General features: G+C 35.3%; 1 protein-coding gene across 2 annotated transcripts in view; it reads left to right on the top strand.

The window, feature by feature from the left end:
• CNTN1 (contactin 1) overlaps positions 1 to 27,179 on the top strand; it is a 320,158-nt gene that overhangs the window by 278,520 nt on the left and 14,459 nt on the right. For both annotated transcript variants that reach the window (XM_045829319.1, XM_045829320.1), the window contains 4 exons: positions 2 to 105; positions 3,166 to 3,352; positions 5,991 to 6,103; positions 6,862 to 7,018. In XM_045829319.1, the coding sequence (XP_045685275.1) occupies positions 2 to 105; positions 3,166 to 3,352; positions 5,991 to 6,103; positions 6,862 to 7,018 (561 nt within the window). The remainder of the gene's footprint in view (position 1; positions 106 to 3,165; positions 3,353 to 5,990; positions 6,104 to 6,861; positions 7,019 to 27,179) is intronic.

Here is a 27,179-nt window from a genome sequence, read left to right as displayed (position 1 = left end):
GCTCCCAGTGAAGCCCCAACAGGAGTAGGCGTGAAAGTGTTATCATCTTCTGAGATATCTGTTCACTGGGAACATGTTGTGGAAAAAATAGTGGAAAGCTATCAGGTGAGTGCAATTTTTATCAAATTAATTGTATCTATTGATAAATGTATCAGCATGTTGCATCGTTCCATGTTTTGTGTCCTTCTGACGTATGTGGCAGCCAACACGACACTTTCTGTTGGGCCTTTATACGCTAAGTGTAAAGAGTAAAGCAGAGATCCCTAACTGGCTTACCTAGGACAGATGTAGAGTCCTATGTGTTGATGAACTATAGGCCAAAATCAAAACTCAGGTAATAGTGCTCATGGTTAAGCAAGATCTTTTGAGATGAACATTTTCATAAAAGTAAATTTTAAGGGTTTTGGAAAACATTTTAATAATTTGTAAAAAAGCATCCTTAAATTGTTCATCCTATTTGGCTCTGAAGTTCCACTCCTAAAGGAAACAATTACAGAATACCAACTATGTGTTTCATACTGTTACCTTCAGAGGCAGAAAATGGGTAACACTCAGAATGTCCCAAAGAAAACATCCCTTAAACTGACCTTAAAGGACCAATTGGAATTAGCCAGAAGCATGTAGGGTAAGAGTTAAAGTTATAAAATGTCACAGTATTACATAGAAATAAACACACTATATGTGACTCTAGCATGTAAAATTAATTTATTATTTACTATCTATAAAGTGGGCTTTCATTTTGTTTGTTTGATTGTTTGTTTGTTTTAGTGGTGGTACTCCATTTCCACTAATTCATCCAGGTCCTCTTTTGGTCTCCCTGCTGATTAATCAAAAGCAATACATTCACTCCGCTCCATGACTACAGGTTGCACCCTTTACTCCAAGCAATTTTCTCACAAATTAATGTTGCTGCTTCACCACAATAGGAAACTCAATGGCAACCAATAGCACAAAGTTATCAATGGTGTGGAAATTAACTCTAAGAGTGTGGCCAGTAGCTAGTTCAGATAAAAAGGATGTTGCTATATTTTACATATATCCCTCTACTATTTGCTTTAAGATTCTCTGAAAATATTGTACGTTATATGTAAACATATGTCCTAAATTAAGGAAGAGACTGAGTATTCAGTCAAGTTGATTTGAATAAGATGCTTTTATTTGTAAAGGTTGCATATACTATGAAAATGTCATACTACTTATGTTCTTAAATAAGAAAAAACCCTTATGTTCTTAAATAAGAAAATCAGGGACAATCCGGCATAGTCAATAATTCTTTCTGCTCCCTAGTAACATAGCTGAGCATCGCTAACTCAGTGCTTTAATTTACTGTGAATTTTCATGGAGGCTTTGTGACAGATCCCTATCAATGTCATATGAGTAAAGTCATCGGTCATTCAGGATACAGGTGCAAAGAATAAATTAATGAAAGCTTTGTTCTTTCCTTTTGCATTGCCAAAATGCCTCGTGGAATTTTGGGTGAGATGGCAGAAAAATTTTATCACTCATTTTAGTGCATAGTATTTTTTAGAACTAGCTTTTGTTACATTAACCTTGTTTAAAAGTTTCTCCTCTGAAACTGGATGGAAAAATTGTTATAGTGGTATACAGATTTCAAAATGTATACATTCAGTCAACAAGCATGCATGTAAGAATGCATGAACCCCATGAATTTCAGTTTTGTTTGCTAGAAATCGGAGTGAATGCTACCATTCTAGGTTTGTTGAGATGATGTTTGTGGATGGTCCTATGCAGTGCCTGGCATTTTGTTAGAAATACAAATGTTCATTTTATTTCTCTTAGTCAAGCAGTGAAAGAGACCTTTTATATCAGCTAGTTCAAATGCCCACTAAAGTATAGGCCATCTTTTCCTTCTCAAATGACTGTAGTTGCTTCCTGATCACTTCTGGCACAAGGAAACTCATGCCTTCTTGAGGAGGGTACTGTCCTTAGAAAGTCTTTTCTCTGCTGAGTTCAGCCTTTGGAGACACTTGGTGAAATCTCTGAGGCCATCCTTCTGGTCAGGTGACAAATATTCCAAAAAGATTCTATCAAAACCATAAGGAAATACTGTTATCAGAAAAATGAGCACAAGTAAACAAAATAAAAATATTGTAAAGGAAACCAAAAAGCAATTAGTAACTAGCCTTTATTCTGAGATGCACTCATTCAACCTATTAATCTCACTTTGCTACCAAGTGAATTTGAGTCATCCTGCTCCATTTTATAATGGCTTCATATGCATTTTATATAAATGAAAAGTTCAGGATAATATAAATATTAGATATTATTTTAAAGTCATTTTGATTAATTGTGAAATTAAAATCCCATTATTTTATAGACAGGGCATTTAAAATTTATAAAATACCAGTATACTTATAAATAATTCCTTCCTTTTACTTATAAACTTAGATATAATGATAAATTTCTGACCAAGCAAATGACATTATTTGAAGAGTGAATATTCTCATTGACAGCTTTTACATAGATTTTAAGAGTCAAGAAAGGTTATCATTGATATTTTGGTTGATAAAAGTAATCCTTTTAAATCAGAACATGGATAGAATTTTTAAAAAATTATTTTAAAGATCAATAATTTCTACAACTAATCAAGTTATTAAGTGTAATATTTCTTTCATATGTGGCTCCTATATAGGTTTAAGGTAGATAATATATACATTCTTCTAAAATGAGGTAGCAGAAAGTTATTTCACTGGCTACATGATGACTATTTTTTTGTTAAGCAAGGTTGTATTCCAGTCAGGCTGCTTTATCAATGGTCATAACAAATTCGAAATCATGTAAGCAGAAATAAAGCAAGAAATAGGTGATAAAATTATTGTGGCAAATACTTCCAGAGAACAGTTTATATTTTGAAAGTAAATCTTATGGAGGGTTTTTTGTTTTTGTTTCCTTTTTCCTTTGTCAGTGTAAGTACTCTTTCCAGCAATCACGTGAGCCTTTGATTTGTCCTTGTCAGCTGTAATCACATGTGTGTTGTTTGCCCTGCTATAGTCTAAGACTGAAAGAAATGTAAGTAGTGTTAAGAAATATTTGAAACTATAATACTCAGTCAACATCAGTGATGACAGAGTCAGCTGAAAATAACTTTTTGCAACTCATGTGTCTGAATCATGACAAAATGTTACTCCACTTGAATGTTCACAGATTCGGTACTGGTCTGCCCATGACAAGGAAGCAGCTGCACACAGAATTCAAGTCAACAGCCAAGAGTACTCGGCCAGGATGGAGAACCTTCTGCCTGACACCCAGTACTTTGTGGAAGTCAGAGCCTGCAACAGTGCGGGGTGTGGACCTCCCAGTGAGATGATTGAGACCTTCACCAGGAAAGCACGTGAGTCTCAGCATTTACATTTTAGCCTTGTCAAAAATGAGTACTTGATTCAGTCACAATGAAGGTGCATTTGAGAGAAATGTACTACCTAGCAATCTTAGCACATTTGGTTTTTAATGTTTTCCATCACAATCACACAGAAACTTAAAAAAATTGTTAGATAATATAGATGATGAAAAATGTAGAGAATGTCTTTATCTAATAGTGCTCAATGGAAATAAAATTACAGAACCTCTGTTTGTAAAGATTCCCCTCAAAATTTTACACTATTAGATAATCAATTTGTATTCATTCTGTTATTATTTAAATTGTGTTTCTATAGGAATACATTAACAGCATGAGAAAATTCAATTTCTGCTTAATTTTTCTTTTCTTTTAAACATTTTATTTATTTATTTTCAGAGAGCAAGGAAGGGAGGGAGAAAGAGAAGGAGAGAAATATCAATGTGTGGTTGTCTCTCAGGTGCCCCCCTACTGGGGACCTGGCCTGCAACTCAGCTATCTGTCCTGACTGGGAATCAAACTGGTGACCCTTTGGTTCGCAGACTGGCACTCAATCCACTGAGCCAAATCAGCCAAGGCTGATTAATTTTTCTGTGCTTTGATTTACACACATCCATCACTGCACAGTGCAAATATTATAGCACTACATTACTCCCTGATCACTACATGCTCTCATTATTTATTTAACAAGACCACTCACCTGCTCAGATTTCTATTCATTCTCCTCCCTCAGGCTTTACTTTGATATCTCTTTCTTGAACCAAGTTGAATATGTTATATTAAAGAGGAGAATTTACATTCAGGACTCTAGGGAATTTTGTAATATCTTAAAGATGTGATTACCATTAGGGTTAAAAAATTTATGCAGTTTACTTGGGAAAAAAAGAAACTTCTAACAAAACATGGTGGTAAGAGCCAGACTTCGATATCACACATGGGTTTCAGATCTGTTTCTGCCATGTAAAGAATTATGTAACAATAGACAAATTGCTTCACATCTTTAAACGTGTTTCCTCATTTGTGAAAGGAGCATTTATTTCTTTGTTCTTTCCCCATTTATTCATGTATCAAAACTATGCTAAGTGCCTGGCACTGTTCAAGGTGTTTAGGATACAGAAGACATCAAACTAGTCTGATAGTCTATTCTCATAGATTACAACCTAATGGAAGGAGACAGAAACAAAACAAAGCAATACAAAAATAGAACTAAATCCCTGACAAATAAATATGAATATATCAGATGATAGGACAATAAATGAATGAACAGATAATAAAATTGAAAGTGACTTCAGCAAGAGTCAGATTCCATTTGGGTGGTCAGGAACAGTCTCTTTGAGAAGATGCTATTTGTGCTAGGATATGAGTAATAAGAAGGACTCATGTGACAACTGGGGGTGGGGGAAGGGGGAGATTGTTTCAGGAAGAGAAAATAACTAGTGCAGAGCATTTAGGTGGGAAGAGATTGATCTGTTTTAAGTGTAGAAAGGCCGGAGGGCCAGGATATAGGTTCTGAGATGAGGAGGGGAAGTGTACTGGCATCAAACTATGAGTGGCCTTGTAGGTCATAATAAGGAGTTTGAGTTATTCCTAAGTATAAGAAGCCTTTGGAAGATTTGAAGGCAGAGAGTAATGCCTAATTTAGGTTTAAAAATAGACATTCTGGATTCTAGATTGACAGTGGGTAGTAGTGAATGAGAGTGTAAGCAGAATAGCCAATTAGGAGGCTCTTTCGGTAGTTGAAGAAAGAAATGGCGGTGTTAGCAGAGAGAAGTGGAAAATTCTCTGCAGGCAGCATTGACAACTTGCTGCTATTTGGATGTTGGCAATGAACAAAATGAAAAACTGAATACTAGATTTTTGTTTGAGACACGGGGGGTTTGATTGTGAAGGTCTCATAGGCACATTTGGGGGTATATTACAAATGTCCCATCTTGATTTTATTACAGTTGAAAAGGCCCTTAGACATTCAGGCAGATTGGCAGTTACACACATATGTTTAGAGGTTATGAAAAAGATTAGACCTTGAGATACAACTATCAGTACTTGAAGCTGTGGGCCCAGATGTAAGATGTAAGGAAGATTCACAGAGGAGAGAAGGGTGCTCAGGATCAAGTCCTAAGCCACTCCAACAGGTAAAAACTGAGCAGAGAACATGGAGCCACCAAAGCATGGTGATGAGATCAAGTAGCCAGAGAGGTAGAAGGCAGAAACAGGTATTAAAACATCATGAATTTAAGAAAAGAATGAGATTCAAGAAGGAATTAAGAGGTCAATTCTGTGAAGTGCTTCAAAAATGTCAAATTTAAAAAGAATAAAAATGGGACATCGATTGGGTCAAGTGGAAGTAATTGAGAACCTTGAAAACAGCAGTTTCATAAGACTGGTTTAAAAAGAAACCCAAGTGAGGTATGATGAGAGGATAATAAAAATTATGTTATGCACCTCACAGGACCATGGGGTGCATGAAACACACCCATGGAGGTAAAGTGCTTAGCATAGTGCCTGGACATAAGTACTCATCAAAATGAGCGGCTGTTGTCACCTGTCATCAGCATCATAGTTCCTGATGCAGTGCAGCTTGCAGAACTGAAGCTGGATGTGGGGATGGTCAATAACATGTTGTTACTTTTCACAGCTCCGAGCCAGCCACCGAGGATCATCAGTTCCATAAGGTCTGGTTCACGCTACATCATTACCTGGGATCATGTGGTCGCACTATCAAATGAATCTACGGTGACAGGATATAAGGTAGATAGAAGATTATAGGAATATTTCTTATAGAAGCTTCACTCTTACAAAGAGTAATTGATGTTTGGATTTTTTGCTCTTTTGGCAAAACATTCTGTTTTCTTATTCTAGCAATAGAACTGAATCAGATGACACAGTGCCATGATAAATTTTGAAATGAGAAAGATCTTCAGCGAAGTCTAAGAAAATGCTATGTCAAGTGAGCAAGATAGAATAACTGCTTTAAAGTATAGAGTTGTTAGAATATTCAGTTCCCGAAGAACAGAGACAGAAAGAACCCATTTCTGTTTGACCATGATCGACATGAGAGTTGCCTAGCACACAGCGAACTCTTTGAAGTACTGAATTGCCTTCTATAAATGAATACACATCTTACCACATTTTCCAATGTGTGCTAAATTTTAGAAACAGTGTGAAAAAATTTTAATTGTGAGGCAACTTTTAGACTACTTCAATATATTGAAAGAGCCCTTATCTTATACTATTTACTTTTTAAAAAATACATTTTCCCCTTTATTTTAGGTCATCTCAAAAAGATAAAATTCATATGCTTAAGGCACATCCTCTTGGACAATCTTAAACTATAGGTGAAATATATTTTTATGAATTAAGAATAACAATTTTCCAGCAATTATTACACATAGCAACCCTAGGGCTTATTTTATTAATGAAAGTGTAGGAATGTTTTGGTTTTAGTGTCAGAGCACTAGCTCACTCTCAACACTGTATTAAGTATACACCTTTTGGGATTTTTCAAGGTGCTTTATAGACCTGATGGCCAGCATGATGGCAAACTGTATTCAACTCATAAACATTCCATAGAGGTCCCAATCCCCAGGGATGGAGAGTATGTTGTAGAAGTTCGTGCACACAGTGACGGAGGAGATGGAGTGGTATCTCAAGTCAAAATTTCAGGTAAGCCAGTCATTTAAGACATTCCAGTTGGGTACTTGTAAAATTCTAGGCCATATTGATTCCTAACAGTAAAGGTAGGACTGATAGTCACATTAATATCAATGCCCCAAATCTTGACATTTCTTCCTTTATAAGTCACGAATGAAAACTGGCAACATGCCATATACTTGCTGATTATTTTCTGGATGTCAAAGTATGATTAAAATACCATAATGCATTAAAATGAGACATAATGCCAGATCATTAGATAATAATATCCATACTTTTGTTTTTCAAAAGGAAATTCACTAGACTATTATTAATACTCTCCTAACCCACCTTTCTTTGTCTTACACATATTAGTATAGTAGTAAAATATAAAGACAGTAAATAATGCCTCCTCTACCATCTCCCACTCTATCTCAGCATGTCTATTCTTTCTCTGCAAAATCTAATTATTTCTCACAGCTTTGGGTAATAAATATTTGAGGCAAAGATTTCTTCCTTTTGGGGGGTTTGTAGAACTCTGTTATTTGTTTAATTTTTTTCCTCCTGGATGGATAATATAGTTAGTTTAATTACACAAAATTAAAATTGATGTTAATTTGAAAATTCTATGATAGACTGAAATACTAGAAGATACTAAATCAGAGATGGGAATAATTGCCTTAGAAAGAAGTTAGTGATTTATACCTAAATAATGAATATTTGTATATTAAACTAATAAAATATCTTTTAATGAAATACCATAGCTTTTAGTCTGACCATAACTGCATAAAGACTAAACTATATAATCAACTATATAATCAATATACTAGACATAACTATATAATCAACAGTAGGAAATATCAAATATTTGGTAATTAGTACCATTGTGGAATTTTAAAATTTAAATTTGGATTTATTTGCAAATTGTTTAAATTATTTATAGTGAGAGAGGCAGTAAATACAAATAGAAACTAGATTTTCTAGGAAATTTAAGACTTCTAATTTTTCCTTGTTTCAGTTTTCATGCCTAAATGGTATAGCCAGGAATATAATATATCACTAGGTTAATGTTCATTTGAGTTACACTGTTCCTTCATTCATTTAAGAAGTATTCATTAATTGCCTACAGAACTTAGGCACAATTCACACACTTCCATGTGCTACCATCTACATGTTGCCACATCCCTTCGAACCCAGATGGCAATCCTCCCTGTGGGCCCTGCTGCAATTCAAAATGTTCCTGGGCTTTCAGTTTTGGCTTCCTTTAGTCCATTCTCTGTGCAGCAGCCAGAGGGAGTCAAATCATATAACTCCCCTCTTAGAAAGACATCCTATAGAATAAAACTTACATTTCTTACTGTGGCCTAGAGGGTCCTATGTACTGGCCCTGTCATACTCCCTCACCTCAATAAGTGATTTCTCCCTTGCTCCATTAACTTTCTCTGCTCAAACATACCAACATTATTCCAACCTTGAAGCGCCGTACTTGTTCTGGCTGCTGTCGAATCTCCACGTCTTGGCATGGCACTCTCGTTCTTGTCATTGTTGTTGGTGTTTAGATGTCATCTCCTCAGGGAAGAATTATGTGGCCTTCAATGTCAGATTGCCCCCTATTCTAATTTTTTTTTGTCATATCACATCACTCTTTTATTTTCTTTTTAATATTTATAACTATTTAAAATGACCTTATTCATTAATTTATATTGGTGATTGTCTTGAATGTAAAACATTATTGCCTGAAAGTAAGTTCCATGAGACATAAGAGCAAGATTTTGTTCTTTGTTTCCTTTGTTCAGCCTTCATAACCTCAGCATCTGGGGTATATATCTGGCACAGAACAGGATTTCTAACAAATAATTATTGGATAAATTCATGACTTTTATAGAGTAAAATGTAGTTAAAAATAATTTGGGCAACTTAATAGTTTAGATGTCTAGAATGTGGATATACTTCCCATTAGCCTCATGATTTGTATTATGCCATAGGCTAATCCCCAAAGTTATTCTTACAAAGATTAGGACTTCATGTTAGAGATACTATAGAAAATTTATTAGACATGGCAGTCTGTAATTGCATGTCTCTGACCTGAACACTGTTATCTGCTGTCTTAGTAAATTATTCCCTATCAAATGTTTATGGTTCACATCAAGACAAATATACAACTGCAAATCTTTCATCACATATATGCTATTTGTAATAAGTTCTAGATTTTCTCTTAAGAATCTTTTGTGTTTATGCATCATTATGAGCTAAAGTAAGAATAATGTGAAGATAGCAACAATATTTTGAAAATTATTTTAATTAGCTAATTTTATTTATTACATGTGAATTTTAGAATAAAGATTGACAACCATCCTTGGTCATAAATAAATATCCACAAAGAAGCATGTATTTTATTATTTGTGTATGAATGTGCATTTCTTGAGCTTTTATATCTCTTTTTAGTTTTAAACAGAGTACAGATATTTTAACCAAATAAGTGCATCTTAAGGACATTTTAAAGTCTGGACTTCCTCCGAAGAACAAGAAGTAGTCATTAGACACCTTCAAGGTAGAAATAACATGATCAGATATTTACACTCAAAAGTCACTTCAGTGACTGTGGAAAATATGTATGTAGGGGAGAAAGATGTAAGGAGTTGAATTACAGGGTTATTATCATAGAATGATTAAAATGAGGATGGTCTGGCTTGGACAGAGGGCAGTGGTAAAGTCTAGGGGAAGTTCTACAAGAACAAGACCTCTTTTCCATCTGATTTAAAGTTCCTATATATTCATTTTGTTGACTTTATGTCCTCTAATAAATCTGTAATTTATCCTGATGTTACCACAGATGATGCAATCTAAACATTTAACCTACCAGTTTTGGTAACTCCAAGCTATTAAGTTAAACTATATAACCAAAGCCACTGGCTTAAACACTAATGAAAAACACATTTTGTGTTTTCACTTTGTCTTCTTCAATCCCCTAGCTGAAGAGGAAGGGCTAGAAAACCATTTTTTAGGTGGAACCTTCAGATGTCTAACTCCATTACTCACATGTCCTCTGACCAGTGCCTAAGATGCCCGGTAAAAAGGAACAAGAGGATAGTTCGGATGCTTAGAATTAACTCATGTGTTATTAGATTAAATTGCAATATTAGCACCATCAGTTTTGCAAATATTTCCTCTGTAAGCATTTAAAAAAAAACAAAATTGTTTGGAGCTTCATACACACACACACACACACACACACAGACAGACAGAAAGACAGAGAGAGACAGAGAGACAGAGAGAGATGGTGGTCTTAGGTATCCTGCCTCCTTTAATGTCCGGATGCTCTGTAATTCAATGATCCCTACATCTGTAACTTTATAAATAGCCTTTATCATTTGTGAAGAAATTGATTACCATGAATAAATTAACTAAGCAGAAATATTTGAAATGACATGTTATATAACAGATGAAGGCAATTCTTGTAAGTCCACCATCATAAATTAAAAATGCTATCTTTGTGATTAGGGCACAATCAAATATCACTAGGGAAATGCTATTGCTCCAACCATTTTGAAATAACCAAATATTTTATTTTCCTTTACTACATTTTCTGTGGGATCAGTTCCAGGTTCAAGTGAATTAATCCAGCCTATGTATTTCTAGGCTAACAAATAGCTTACATTTAAAGTTAACTCTAACATAGAAGGTGAGCAAAGTAGCGTTACAGTTGTGAGCACACAAAACATAAGAGTTTTTCTTATATTATTATGTATTAATTATTATATTCTATATGAACAACTGTTAAACTGCTTTTGCACCACCCTATATACATAGTCCTTTTATTAACACTGAATTATGACTTTTGACTCAAAACCATTTCTCTGAGATTGTCATTTCTGGATCAGGAGTTTTTTAAATTTTAATGAAGTCCAGCTTATCAAATATTCCCTCCATGTACTATGCCTTGGTGGTGTATCCAAAAAGTCATCACCTTTCCCATGGTCGCCTAGGTTTTCTCCTATGTTGTCTTCCAGCAGATTTATAATTTTGCATTTCATATTTAGGTCTGTGATCCATTTTGAGTTATTTTTTGTAAAAAACATAAAGTCTCCATTTATATTCATTTTTTTCATGTGAATGTCCTTTTAGATTATTTTTGCTCCACTGCATTACCTCTGTTCTTTTGTCAAAGATCAGTTGGCCATATTTGTGTGGGTGTATTTCTGAGCTCTCTATTCTCTTCCATTAATCTGCCTTTTCTTTCACCAACACCACACTGCCTGACTACTATTCTGTATGGTAGGTCTTAGAGTCAGATAGTGTCAGTCAGCTGACTTTATTATATTATTCTCCTTCAAACTTATGTTGACAATTCTGAGTCTTTTGCCTCTCCATGCAAATTTTAGAATCATTATATAAAATAACATTAAAAGTTTGCTGGAATTTTTATTGGTATTTTGTTGAATTGATCAAGTTGGGAAGAACTGACATCTTGACAATATTGAGTCCTCTTCCCTATCTTTCACCTTTGCATGAAACTGTGCTAAACTATTTATTTAGTGAACGAATATAAGGTCTGTCCAGAATGTATCCAGCCATGAAATATGAAAAATTGAAATATTTATTGAGGATACAAGATACAATAAACATTGTACACAGGGCAATAATGCCTCACTCCTCTTCAAAGTAGGCATCTTGGGACCTCACACAGTTGTCCCAATCACTACCAGCTGCCCTGTTGTATTTTCCTAAATCTCATCAGTGGTTTGAAATCTCTTCCCTTTCAAAGGTGATTTTAGTTTTAGGAAAGCCAGAAGTCACAGGGCACCAACTCTGGGGTGTAGGAGGACTGAGTGACCTAGATGATTTGATGTTTTGCCAAAAAACTCTTTATGAGACGTGATGCATGATTAAGTGTGTTGTTGTGATAAAGCTACCAATCACCAGTTTCCCACAACTACAGCCTTCTGAATCATCCAAATAGTTTCCACAGAGGAATTTTCAACTGTAATGCAAAATTCGATGCAGATTTGTTGCCTTACTTGCTCAGTCATTTTGAATACAACAGCCACACAGTACACATGCTCACTCAACAGCATCTGCCGCCCCCACTGACTAGTACAGTGAAGCTGTCACTGTTCATGCATGTGCATTCCAGTCCACTCTCCTTGGCTCCCAGTTTACATTGATGCCATGCAAACCATTCTCATTATATTAACAATGGCTGGACTTTTTCCAGACAGACCTCATATGAACAAAGTAGTATTTTGGGCATCTCTGAATTTGACTTTGAGTAGTGAATTTGACTTTGAGTAGTGACTCATTGCCCTGATCATTGTTAATGTGACTCTAAATGACTCAGGTTTGCTCCAGGAGTTGAGCATACAGAGAATTCCCAGAGTCTTACTTATCTTTTAGTAGCTTTGCACCCTAGCTCTAGAAGCAGATTTTACTACTTTGCCAGGCCATATAGAGCACCTCTGCATCTAAACTAACTTGGATTTTTCTGAATCTTCCTCAGAGTTTCTTTTAGCTGCCAGTAAAAGAAACACCATAGTCTTAGCATAGTATTTTGTGTTTATTTACTTACAAAAATAAATAATTTGTTTGGAAAATTTCTCAGTGGGTAGATTATAAGAATAAAAAGGATTATTTAAGATAATCTTCCTAGATTTACTTAATTTTGGTTTGTGAAATACAGTCTTAGTCTCTGGAACTATACTTTAATATTATAATGTACAAATTCTTTCCTCTGATGAATAAAACTTACTCTTAAAAATTACATATTTCCATAACACTTTTGCTCTCCCAGAAGTTGATTCATTTAATAAACAATAACTGACCACCAACAAGATGACAGGCATTCTGCTAGGTCATTGTTTATGATAATTGGCCAGACCTCCCTGAAGATTGCATTCTTGTGGATATCAGGAAAGTCAAAAACTAGCGCCAAATAATTAAATTTATTTACATATAGGTTTTTTAAGGCTTGTAAGAAAAAATAAGTGGCTAATGTATAAAATAAAAGCAGTAGAACTGATTTGAATAGGGTGATTGAGTCAAGCTTCTCTTCTTAAGTGATTATTAGCCTGAAATTTAAAGGAAAGGAGCTAGTCATACCACAAAAGTGGAGATTAGAGTCCCAATTAGAGTCACAGGCAATGGCAGGAAAGAGCTCACCATGTTCATGAAGCTGAAAGGAGTCCAGTGCTTCTAGTAGTGGTGTGGGATGAGGTGCAGAGATGAGCAGGGCCCAAGGCCTGGGCTCGATTACATCTCAGACTCATATCATTCTGCTCACCCCTTCCATACAGGTTTTTGTCAGAAGTTTGTACTTTATCCTGTGTTCAGTGGGAAAACACTGGTGTGCTTTCAGGAGCTGATGAGTGATGCAATCTGATTTAAGATCATTTTTGCTGTAGTGGAGGAAATACATTAGGTAGAACAATGGGGGAGTCCATGGAGCTGGTGAGAAGTGAGCAAGTCTGAGACCCAATCAGAAGAAGCAGATTCTCTTTCAGAAAGCATCAATACATAGGATAATTGAAGGGTTTTATTTCTCTGAAATGCAAAGCAAATTACAAGACCTTTTCCAGGATAAATTATTAAAGGATGTATATGGAGGCATTATGTACATTTCATGGGAAAAATGAACATTTTAGAATGTTTCTTGTAAAAGTGAAAACTGTGAATGTGCATGATAAAAATATTGGAAAACAAAAGATTCATAAACTTGCTGGGGAGCATTGTGTCCATCATTACATGCAACTCTTTTGCAAGGCTTGATGCTCCACAGGACAGCCATGGCTTATGTTCTCTGAGCCACAGTTTAAATACTGTCTGTAATGAGGAGGAATGCACCACTTGCAAGCAGCTTTCCAATTGTTATAATCAACAGATCACAGATCTTTAATCAATTCTGCAGTGATTGAACTAGTTTTCAATGAAATCAAGATCACAGGACCAATCCATAGATTCCTTAACACTCCTTCCTTTCTATTATCAGTGAGAGATGATCCATCTTTTAGAAAAGATGAAACATCTCTGGATATTTTAATCAACTATTGAATTAGTGTCTTAAAAAACTAAATGTTTCACAAGAACTAGAAGAGTGAATGTCTGCTAGTACTGAGAAAAACAAAACAATTGTAGTTGAAAGGACCCGCACTAGTGGTCCATCTGCCTGCCTCGTCAAGGTGGGGGATCCACAGGAGAAGCCCCAACAGCAGTGCCACCATCTCACCTTTGACACCTGTTGACAGCGGTGGCTTCTGCTTTTCTCTGACCTTCCGATCTCCCCTTAGTGCTTCTCAGTGGCAAGAGAGTCTAGGAAATGTGGCATTCACATTTTTACCCCAGAGATAAACAAGAAAACACAGAGTCTAGGAGGAACGATGCTGAAATTCCAAAAGAAAATGCAGCACATCTCCAAAAATTTGTGTGACAACCATTGAAACTAACAAGAAGAACCCAGACAAACATGGATTCTTTAAGATAAATAAGAGAAACAAAATAAATTGGCTCAATTTCTAAATTGATTTCATGACATAGAAATTCACATTATTAGAAACATCATTTTTTTAATTTTTTTTTATTTTATTAATCATTGTTCATATACAGTTTTCTCCTTTTTACTCCCAATCCAGTCCCCCTCCCACCCTCCCCCCTTCCCTCCCATTAAAACCCTCCCCTTAGTCTATGACCATGTGTCCTTTAAGTTTGTTCCTGTGAACCCTTCCCACTGTCCCCTTAAATTCCCTCTTCTCTCCCCTCCGGTCACCATCAGCCTGTCCTCTATTTCAGTGTCTTTGGTTACATTTTGCTTGTTTCTTTGTTTTGTTATTTAGGTTCCTGTTAAAGGTGAGATCATATGGTATTTGTCTTTTACTGCCTGGCTTGTTTCGCTTAGCATAGTGTTTTCCAGCTCCATCCACGCTGTTGCAAAGGGTAGGAGCTCCTTCTTTCTTTCTGCTGCATAGAATTCCATTGTGTAAATGTACCATAGTTTTTTGATCCATTCATTTACTGATGGGCATCTTGGTTGCTTCCAGCATCTAGCTATTGTAAATTGTGCTGCTATGAACATTGGGATGCATAGGTTCTTTTGAATTGGTGTTTTAGTATTCTTAGGATAGAGTCCCAGCAGTGGAATTGCAGGGTCAAAAGGCAGATCCATTTTTAGTTTTCTGAGGAAGTTCCATATTGCTTTCCATAGTGGTTGTACCAGTCTGCAGTCCCACTAGCAGTGCACTAGGGTCCCCTTTTCTCCACAACCTCTCCAACACTTGTTGTTTGTTGCTTTGTTTATGATGGCCATTCTGTCTGGTGTGAAGTGGTATCTCATTGTGGTTTTAATTTGCATCTCTCTGATAGCTAGCGATATTGAACATCGAAGAAACATCATTTTAATTGTAGGATAAGACACCTGTATTGAAGATACATCATGAAAATATCTAATATCTAAAAGGGAAGTTTACCTAACATATTGAAAATAATGATTAATATCACCTGATCACCAATACTCACATATAACAACATGTCTACTATTTTTAGTTACTCCCCATATTTGCTTTTTCAGTGTTACAACATCAAAACAGACATCATTGTATATACAAGGGGAGACCCAGAAAAAACAGAATTAGCTTCTGGAGGGCAGGTCCCTTGTAGTACAGGCTTCCCTGCTAGGTCAGTGTTCTAGGAACCCATCTGTATCAGTGTACCCATGGGTGTTGTTGTGAGAGGCTGCATTCAGTTTCAGTGAAATTCTTTTGAAGACTCTTTCAACACATCTGCCCATTTCATGATGGGTGATTTATGAGCATGCCTGCCCACACTGTGCTGAGTGTTCAGCAGTTTTTGACCCCAAATGGCATGACCCCCATGCCCCCCCCCCATTTACCTGATCTTGCCCCAACTGACATTTTTTTGGTTCCCCTCAATGAAAAAAGTCCTCAAAAGGAAACATTTTGCCAATGTGGAAGACATGAAACAAAAAATGTCAGAAGCATTAAAAGGCGTTAAAATTAACAAGTTCAAAAACTTTTAAGCAGTAGGAAAACTGTCTCAATAGATGTATTGCATCAAATAGAGAGTACTTTGAAGGTGACCAAAGTTTAAACATGTAAGAATAAATACACACTTTTTTTAATAAATAAATTTTGAGTTGTTTTGGGTTACCCCTCATAGACCTTATTTTCTGAATATCAAATTTTTTTTAAGTAAAGATTCCTAGAAGTGGAATTACTGTATTAAAGGGAAAGACCTTTCAAAGAATTGGCAAATACTCGACAATTGCCAAGTTGCTACCCAAACAGCAATGCCCACGTTTTATCATTAAACAGATTTTTAAATAACATTTTGCTATTCATAAAATCTTTTTTTAATTAAGCAAAAATGCTATCTGATAACTTTTACTTTTATTTACTATTCAGGTGAAAGTATTAATATATTTAATGCTACTTACAGTTCCACTTCTATGAAGTTCTGTTTATGTTTTTTAATATTTACTTCCTTGAAAACTTTATGATCAATTTATAAAATAAGATTTTAAAGTTTTCATGCCATGTTTATAGCAAACATTTTTTCAAGTTTGAATTTAAATGTTATTGATGCTAGGTCAATATGGCTTATGCTTTTATACCATAGTGAATTTGTATAATAAAAATTTTCAAGTAGTGCACATAAGCAAGAAGTCAGAATAATAGATACAATATAAATCCACTTATATGAAGTTCAGATGCAGAAATAATGAAGCAATGTTTAAAGAGGTACATATATGGCGTAAGTAGAACTTCTCCCCACAAAACTGATCAACACGAAATTCAGTGCAGTGTTTCCTCGAGGCAGGGAGGGGAAAGGGCCTCCAGGAAGAAGCATACAGGGCGGTAACAGCTGGTAAGTGTACAGGTGGGTTGTTGTTATTGTCATTTAATTATATTTGTAAATATGCTAATTTGCACCCTTTATTTCAAAAGTGTGAAAATTAAAAGGGGGTTGAAAAAGTTAAGGACTAAAGAAACATATTGAATTTGGCGTTTTAGAGGTCTGTATTAGTTTTCTAGGGCCACCATAACAAAATACCGCAGCCTGGATGGTTTGAACGACTGAAATTTATTTTCTCACAATTCCGGATGCTGGAAGTGTGAGATCAAGCCGTGGCAGGTTTGGCTCTTTCTGAGGCCTTTCTCTCTTTGGCTTGTAGATGGCCACCTTCTTGAGGTGTCTTTACATCGTCTTTCCTCCATTGGTGTCTATTCCCTAGCATCCCCTGCCTGTTAGAACACCAGTCATGTTGGATTAAGCCCACCCCAATGACCTCACCTTAAGATTCAGTCTCCAAATACACTCATTCTAATGTATTGGTGGTTAGGGCTTCAACACACAAATTTTTGAGAGGAGAAAATTCAGCCCATGTCAAAGTCCTAGGTAATTTAAAGACAAAAACTTCCATAAAACAGTGTGGGTAAAAGTCTTATTTCTTTAATAAGCGAACCTCGTAGAGCTTAAATTCTAAAAAAGGGAGGCAAAATTTGTTAACCAGTATGTAATGTTGTGTCTGATAATGACAATGTCTGAGCAAAGCTGAAGAAAGTAAAGCAGCAAAGCAGAGGAAGTGGGTGCGGGTGGTGAACAAGCCTAGCAAGAGCCTACGTCATCAATCAGAGCAGCAGGAAAAGCCTGCTCCATGAGGGAACAGTGGGAAAGAGAATTCACTGAAGTGAGAGACTAATCCATGTTGTTTATCTTAAAGGAAAAGCATTCCTACTAGAACACATGCCCTGCGCTAGGAATATGTTTAGAGGTTCAAGAAACAGCAGGAGACCAGTGTGCCTGGGGCTGAGCAAGCCTTGGGGAGACTGGAGAGGTAGATGGGACCCAGACCACAAGGTTTTCAGCTCCTGGCTAAGGACTTTGAAGTTTTCTCTAATTGTGTTGAGAAGCCATTCAGAGAAGCATTTTAAAGTAGAAAGTAGACATGATCAGGTTTATATTTTACAAATCTTATCATAGTTATTCTTTAAAAGGAAGTAGCAATTTCATGAATGGTGGGAAAAACCTCTGCGAATCTCTGGAAACAGGGAGGGTAGTTAAAAGCCAGAAAGTCATTGCAGCAGCTTTGACTAAGGTGGTCACAGTAAAAAAAAAAAAGGTAAGAAGTAGTTATAGTTAGGATTTATTTGGAGGATGGCCCAATAATATTTTCTGATGATTTGTTAAGGGGTGTGGAAAAGTATTTGACATAACTCTAAGAATTCAGTTTGACTGATAGACTCATTTACTAAAATGTTTAATTCTGTTAGATAACAGAATTATCTACTTTAAGAGAATTACCTACTAAAAAAATAGATGGTTGGAAAAGAAAAATTAGGAGTTTAAATTTTAACATACTGGTTTATGCTGTGTCTATCCAAATGACATCCAGGTGGAGACAGACTTTTTTTTAATCATCTAGCAAAACTGAGAAACCAACTGAGATCAGATAAACTCGTCAGAGAACCATTTGGTGGATTGTGTAACTACCTGCAGCACATACCAGCCTGAGTGCAGGTACAGGGATAGCAGACAGTTGTTGGTGCTGCCCAAAGTGGCAAATTACATGGCTAATGTAGTAGGAGATCAAGGGAAATGAGGATTCATTACTTCTAGTTAAAGAGTAATTTAAATGTGTACACAGAGAGTTTGTATGTATTAGAGTATTTTCAGCTGTCAGTAACAAACCCTCAGTTCAAAATTGCTTGAGAGATAGGTGGCTTTTAGGCCTTAATAAAATTAATGTCTCAAAAATATAATCAAGGGCCAGTGTTTCCCCCTGTCTTCACTTGAGGGGGCCCATAATCAGCTTCATTCTTAAGCTCATCATTTCTACAGTTGCAAGACAGCTGCAGCAGTGCTGGGAATTATTGCTTGCAGCCCCAGTCCTGTCTAAGGAAGAAGGGGTCTGTGACTTTGAAGTTCTATTTTAAAATCAAGAGTTTTTCCCAGAAGCCTCTGAGAAAATCTTTCCCATATTCCCCAGGATCAGGTCACAAGTGTATCCTTAAAATACTAAAATGGCATTTTTGTGGTTGCTCACAGAGATCCTGATTTACTGCTGGTCTGGGGATGGGAAAGCCTTGGTTGAGGAGTGAACATCTGAACAAAAACTGAAGAGTGTATTTGTGAGGAAACAGAAATAAAAAGATTTCTTCTTAATATTCAAGTTAAATAATGAGGTAAATAAATGTGGATGTAGGAAAGGGAATAAGAAGAAACTAGGTCAAAGAACAACTTCATTAAAATACATAGGGAGAGGGATGAAAATTTATAGGAAAGATACAAATTCAGCTTCAAAGCATAAAATTTAGGCAGGATTATATTTTATTGAAGTAACAAGAGATGGTTATCAACGTGGATCCTGGTATTAAAACAGGGGTTTATGACAGTGAACAAGTTACCAAGGGTTATGTCAATAAATTAGATGGAGAGAACTCTGATTCAAAGTCAGTAAACACATGTTCACTCCTAAAAAATGTATCTGACACAACTACTGTTAAAGAATATTTAAGTAGGAAATAGAAATGTTTAAGGAACAGTTTAAGTCATTATCCCCATAAGAAAACTGTAAATGTTTTGCTTTGTTTTATATTTTAAATTAGATATTCCATAATATTAAAATGTTATGAAATATTCCTGTCCTTTTCAAAGCTACATTTCGTGGTCTTTTTTAAATTGAGAAGTTGTACTAAGAGTAGAAAATGGAGAGAATATTGCTGATAGAACTGAAATTAGAACCTAGCATGAGAAGGAATTCCCAGATATAATAAGTGCTTTGGAAAAAGGGATTGTAAATAAAGGAACTTATCATTTTTGAAGAATGTAATTACCTTGAAGAAGTTTCCAAAAATGAACAAATGGTCCTAAGAGAAACACAAAGATGTTTTGTTCCCTGAATTTTGGGTAACAGCAAAATTCTAGTTTTACTAGATAGTAATCTATTTATTTTATCTTGTTTGCATAATACCAAGCTTTGTAGAATGTCATCATACAGTTTGAACAAATTTTGTGAGGGCTCATAATATTTTTCATTATGAATTTGTCATAAGAAAATGAATAATTTTGTGCAATGACATACCTTATATACATAATTTTAATTATTAGTTCAATTTTGCATCTTTATGAATGTCAGTATATTAGTGGCATAAAATTATATAAATATATCTATTCTGTATACTCAAAGGGATTTTAAATATTCTATGATCCTAAGGAAGGAATATTAAGATAGATGTACCACTCCTCAAATTATAAGACATTACTTTATATTCTCTTTTGAAGTAAGAGCAACAAATAAATGAATTAAAATAATTATATTATCTTGAATTGTTATATGCATCAACCATCAAAACATCACTTCAAAATTTCCTTTGAGACAATACAGGCTATATTAAAATTTGTAGCCCTCTCAGACAGTTGTTTATGCTGAGGGAGTTGGGTTTTAAATTTTCCCTCCTGAGGTTTGACACTCACCCACTGTAACATAAATTTGAAACCATTTAGAAAAGAAAATGATTTTGTTATTGTTAAAAATCAAACCTGGAAGTTTCTCACAAGTAGATCTGGAAACCTTTAATGTTATAATAAGAGAAAATATAAAACACTTAAACTGCAAAGTGATATATCAACATATTAAAATGGTCCATTTGATACTACATTAGGGACCAACATTAGTGATTTATGAAGGAATGTTTAGGTCTTAAAATACTTCCCATAGTTGGGTAAGGCTGCAAGCCAGGCCCCTTGGTAGGTTATTCACAGTATGAAAGCGATGCAGTGGACCAAAGGACATTCCAGAGGCACTTTTTACAGACACCTTCTGCAAAATGAGCCAGACCAAAAGAAAATAAATCATTTACAACATGTTCCAAGAGTATGACTTTCTCTAGCCAGTTCTTTCTATAGCCATTCTTCTATAACCTACCACTCCAAGTCTTGTACAATTGATTTGCATCTCTAAAGCAAACCACCAGCCTTGGTCACATAGCCATTAAGCAGGAAGAAAGAAGGGTGTTATAAATCACAGAGGACCAGCTCAACAGGACCCTTGGCCCATAGGAGACGCCTCAAAGTACAGATGTACCTGGAAGTTCTGAATTCTTTGGATACCAACATCTGTGTAGATGATCCTACCAATGTCCTGGCCTCTTTTTTTTTTTTTTTTAAGATTTTATGTATTTACTTTTAGAAAGAAGGGAAGGGAGGGAGAAAAAGAAGGAGAGAGACATGAATGTGTGGTTGCCTCTCATGCATCCCCCACTGTGGATCTGGCCTGCAACCCAGGTACATGCCCCGACTGGAAATCGAACCAGCAACCCCTTGGTTTGCAGGCCCACACTCAATCCACTGAGCCACACCAACCAGAGCTGCCCTGGCCTCTTAATTCCTCTTTCCTAATGACCTTGCCCCCTGCCCTGCCTCAGCCACCCACCCATGATCACAATCTAGACAGAGGGTCACAGACTTTAGTGTAAACTAGAACTTGATGAGATCCCTAAAAGTTGAATGAGTTGAAAAAGACACTGTAATTTTCTCTAATTTCTAACTGAAATGGATTATAGTCCTCAAATGTAAATTTAAGCAACAAATCGCCATCACTAATTATAATCACAGATATTCTCATATGTCAGCTGTTTCAATATCACTTCTTCAAAAATATATTTATTAGATCTGAACTTAGTTTTTATTGCTTAATCACTAATAAGCACACAATTTTATGGATTAATAAGCATATTTTGCTTTGTTGATATTTATACAAATGCATTTCAACATAATTGATTTCCTTTTAATTCCATACATTGTATTTTATGCAATGTATTGTGATAGCATTTTTTTGTATTCCCAGAGATTCACAGACAGCCAAGGCATTATGGTACACAGAGAGTAAGAATCCTTGCAAATCTTCATATTGCTAACAAATAAAAAATTTAAATTTTTCATTTTAAGTATTCTGTTTTCAGAATGCTAACTCTTACCTTCCCCGTTTATTCCTTCAAATCTTCTAACTCGAACAGTTTTTCCACCCTCTCCCTCCTAGAGGAGATCATTGATTTGATCCTATTGATTTTCCAGTGTCCTGCAAAATTGGATTTCTCTAATTAAGATGCCTATAATATTCCTATATATTTGTACATATTTGATTATTTATATGCCTTGAATATTTAGCATAAGTATATTCTATTCTTTACATGTAAAATCAGAATAATAGTGTTTACCTTTTGTGTAGTATATGATGAATAAATTATAACCTATTTTTGTGAGTAGTAAGAGATGAATAAGTTCTTACTATTATTGTGAATAATACATAAATTAATTAAAACCTGTCTTCATGTACCTTAAATGTTGCCACCCAATTCTGAGCAAAAGCATGATTGCAAGGGCTAATACTCTGTACCAGTGTTTCTTGATGTTTTTCATTATTGTCTCCTTAAAAAGCCTTTTTACATATTTTTTCCCTAGCACTTGCTGCCACCCATGAAATTTTAATACCACATATACACTGCATATTTGTTTATGTTCTGTAACCCTGTGGAGATGCAAAAACATTATAATATCACCCCATAAAGACCAATTTTCACTTCCATGGGGGTCCTATTGCCCCTGTGAAGATGTGTGCTCTATGGATATACCCCCTTCCATCCATTTCCAGGAGATACAATCAATTTCATGAACTGATTGATCCAATACTTCAGTGAGCTGTGTTTTTAAAAGACATCATTTTGTACCTCATAGAATTAATGTTTATTTTTAAAAAGATTTTATTTATTTATTTATTTATTTATTTACTTTTAGAGAGGGAAGGGAGGGAGAAAGAGAGAGAGAGAGAGAGAGACACTAATGTGCAGTTGCTGGGGGCCGTGGCCTGCAACCCAAGCATGTACCCTGACTGGGAATCGAACCTGCGATGCTTTGGTTCGCAGCCCGTGCTCAATCCACTGAGCTACAGCCAGCCAGGGCAGAATTAATGTTTATTAAGTTGTAGTTATGTAGTTAAGTATGTAGTTAAGTTGGTGTTACGTTATTGGCTTGTACTGAGGAGCATTATTTTTTTTAAAGTACAAAAACAAAAAAAAACAATTATACAAAATGTACCATCATATTATTCCATGATTGTTTAGGATAAGTTTCACTGTACTACATAGCACTCTCCCTTTAAAGAATGATGACTGAAAACCCTCTCAAGGAGGGCTGACCCCTGAGCCACACTAATGAATAAATATTTAAATAAAATATTTTAATATTTATATTAGATTCATATTCTTGAAATTCCCATTCACTGTTTAATGGAGATCTGGTTAGTGGAAGGACAAGCAGGAGGACTGCTCTGTCTAAATTCTAGAAACATTAATCTCCTAAACACCACCATCAGCCCAACACACATGCACACACACACTCGGGAAAGCAAAATGCATATAGTTACATCAAGCCATCCTCTTTGGTAGACAGCTTAGATATTACTTACTGGAGCATATTTATTTAGTTTTATTTATTAATTTTTTTAATTTTAATTTATGTTCAAATAGAGTTTTCTGCCTTTTGCCCCCATCCCAGCCCACCCCGCAGTCTTTCCCACCTTCCTCCCATTTCCACTCACTCTTGTTATTCTCCATGTGTCCTTTATACTTGTTCCTGCAACCCCTTCCCCTTTTCCCCTGAAATTCCTTCCCCTCTCCCTTCTGGTCACTTTCAGCCTGTTCTCAATTTCAGTGTCTTTGGTTATATTTCACTTGTTTGTTTTGTTGATTAGGTTCCTGTTAAAGGTGAAGTCATATGGTATTTGTCTTTCACCGCCTGTCTTATTTCTCTTAGCATAATGCTTTCCAGTTCCATCCATGCTGTTGCAAAGGCTAGGAGTGCCTTCTTTCCTTCTGCTGCATAAAATTCCATTGTGTAAATGTACCATAGTTTTTTGATCCATTCATTTACTGATGGGCACCTAGGTTGCTTCCAGCACTTGGCTATTGTAAATTGGGCTGCTATGAACATTGGGGTGCATGGGTTATTTTGGATTGGTGTTTCAGGGTTCTTAGGATATAATCCTAGCAGTGTAATTGCTGGGTCAAAAGGCAGCATATTTAATAGAAACTTTATTCTTCATACATACATGTTCTAACTAGGTAATTAATATCTTCCTTTAATAGAGTGCTCTCCTTTAAAAAAACTTGAGTTGGAGAGGGGGAGAAGAAAAACAACCCCTTTGGTAAATACACTTTTCTAATTTGTTGAATTTCCAGTACTGTGTTAGCACCCATTAGGGACTGCTATTCTGGCTACCTGCCCAACTGGACTGTCCCTTATCCTGCACCCATTCTCTGGTCTCAGGACCGGACAGAAGGAGATGGGCTTTTTTTAAGCACATTACTTGTTGTTATCTTTTGGACAGTGAGCTTAATGACTGATCTATTTGCATTGCCTGGCCAAAGCTCACCTCTAACCAAATATATAGAACATTATGTATTTTAATTAAGAATAATGTTATATAGGTAAAGTGTTTTTTAAATGTGCCTGGAACATCATAGATAGTTGATAAATATTAGTGATATTAGTTGTAGCATTAGCTGATGATGTTGCTGTTCGAGTATAATTATCTTTTAGCTTTGTCTCGATTTTCCTAAACATTTTTCTTCCTCTTTATTTTCTCCTTTTTTCCATTCTCATAATTTATGTATCTTTGCAAACTATCTCAAAGCCTTTTTAGAATTAGGTAGCCCATAACTATTTACTTACACAAGTAAATATTTATAGTTTATTCTCCAAAGAACATGGCAAAGCATCTTGATTCAATATTTATTTTTTTAATTAAACTAGCAAAAAATTATTTAAAAAATACTAATATATTAAATGTCTCAAAGACTTAGATCATAAATATCTTAAGAACATGTATTGACCTGTAAGAACTATAAGACACACATATCAGATTTCCAATATATGATTTATGATTAAAATATAAACTAAAAAGAAATTTTAAAATATATAAAGCCATAAAGAATGTATTCTAAAATGTGAGAGCCAATAAAATCTAAAGAGAAAATGTTTAAAATGAATAAAAATGACACAATGAAAAAGTGATTATATATTTGGTACAATAATTTTCATGGCAGATGGAGAGCTGGCATATGAGATTCTAAGATTACAAAGAATTTATAACCCAAGAAGAAACCTAAAACATAAAGCAAATTATGTTAAAAGAGAAAGATTTAAAATAGAAAATAACAGATGCTCTTTATTATGTGATTTTTTGAAATTATGTTATGTTTTTAAATATCTACTATTCTTCCTGGAAGAAGATTACTTGACTAAAATTTGAAATTATTAAAATGAATAATAAATTATGCTGGGAATTATAGCAACAATTTTGGGTGGATGAATAAGACATGTCACAGATAAGAGTGAATTCAGTGTTATAAATATTTTATAGGGCATATTTGATTATAAGCATTTCTCTGTAAAGTAAAAAGTGTTGTCAATGGCTACTATTCTAGAATATGTATTTTTCCTGAAACATAAGATGTATGAGGCAAAGTTAGCTAGACAAAAGATGGAAAATCACAGTAAGAATATGATCAGAGACACTTTACAAGAGGAAAATTCATCTGAGTCAAAGATAAAACATGGAGAGCACAATTATATAGTGAAACTAAACTATTATCTAAGTGTGTTCCTTTAAAGAAGTGGCTTCATTTTCCTGGTCCAAGATTATATTCAAAACACATTCTCAAATTAAAATAGGCCACAATCACTGCAGAAAGCAAGAAAGGTGGTACATCACACACCTTCATTACCAGAGCTCTCATAAGAGAAAAAATAGTAAAGATTTAGTGTGCCTCTAAAATCTCGTGGTGGACTCTATTTTCTTTTTGATCTGCATTATAAAATCCACCTATGGGTGAGTTAACAAACAAAGCCATTCTCAGAATATAGAATGCCAATTAAAAACTTTGTTTGCTCACATTTATGAATTGAGCACTTTAGTGGATGTAGATAATTGTTTAATTTTGAGCTTAGAAACACATGGGGGATTTTATAGGGAAACTAATTTCTTATATTACTTTTTCTCAGGAATGGTATTTCTGGGACATTCATAGAGAAAGGGAGATCATGGGTAGTGCTAAGGCAGAAGGGAACAATCCAAATCAGTGAATGAAATGAAAAACAAATTCTGACCATTAGTGCAACTCACTCAATAAAAATGTACTGAACACCAAGTATGTTAAGTAAGTTTCAGTCCCTGGAAGTTTGAAGCTAAATAAAAACATGGTTTCTTGTCAAGAAGCCCTAATCTCATTGGAGATTAAGACAGGTGGAAAAATATTTGCAGCACATGTGTTAAGTGTTGTAGAAACAAGTACTGAGGAGGAAGTAATTGTTTTACAGGATGACGCTTTTGATGAATCTGTGAGATCAGGAATTTTTCAGGCATAAGAAGGGACAGAAGGACATTCCAGCTGAGGATGTCATGTGAACTCTGAGAATATGTGCAACTGGCATCTCATTCAGTGAATCCGGGACACAGGATTCCAAAAGGAGAGTGGGGAAGATACAGTTGGAGTACAGGTTACAGTCAGACTGCAAAAAGGGGGCACATTGAAACTGTGGTTTTCATTTTTTTCATTTATACTTTTTCTTGTGTTTGAATAAGAGGTGATGAGGTCCTGAGTTTCTAAAGCAGAAGCAGTAGTGAGAGCGGAGCAGAGTGATTCTGGATTCATATTGGAGATTGAATCCATTGTACTTGGTGACCAAGTTGGTATATTGCATGTGAGAGAGTAAATGCATTTTTTAAATGACTTTGCATTTTCTGTTGTGAACAATTAAGTACAAAGTGACATCATTTACTGAGTTAACTAATGTAGAAGCATGGGCAGATGTTATTAAAATAGTGATAGAAACCTGGAGGGTGGAGGGAGAGATAAGGGGTTGGTCCTGTGACAAAATCTGAAGAACTCCAACCTAGAAAAGCCAGGTAAGGTAAACAACAGGTAGACATAGTAGGTCCAGGTAAGGCATAGTATATCAAAAATGAAACATCACTCTAAATTTCTTTCTAAATTTTATAAAATTTCTTTCAGTGTTTATGTTATTTCAAACATATTAGCATGTCATTATCAAGTAACATCTAAAAGTCCCTCTGTACAAAATATGTTGTCAGGGGACACAAAGGCACAAGATACAAGTTCTGAGGAGGGAA

The sequence above is a fragment of the Phyllostomus hastatus genome, unplaced genomic scaffold, assembly GCF_019186645.2.
Source record: "Phyllostomus hastatus isolate PE091 unplaced genomic scaffold, TTU_PhHast_1.1 phas_scaffold_93, whole genome shotgun sequence".
Taxonomy (NCBI): Eukaryota; Metazoa; Chordata; class Mammalia; order Chiroptera; family Phyllostomidae; genus Phyllostomus; species Phyllostomus hastatus.
This window is presented reverse-complemented; position numbering and strand designations above follow the sequence as displayed.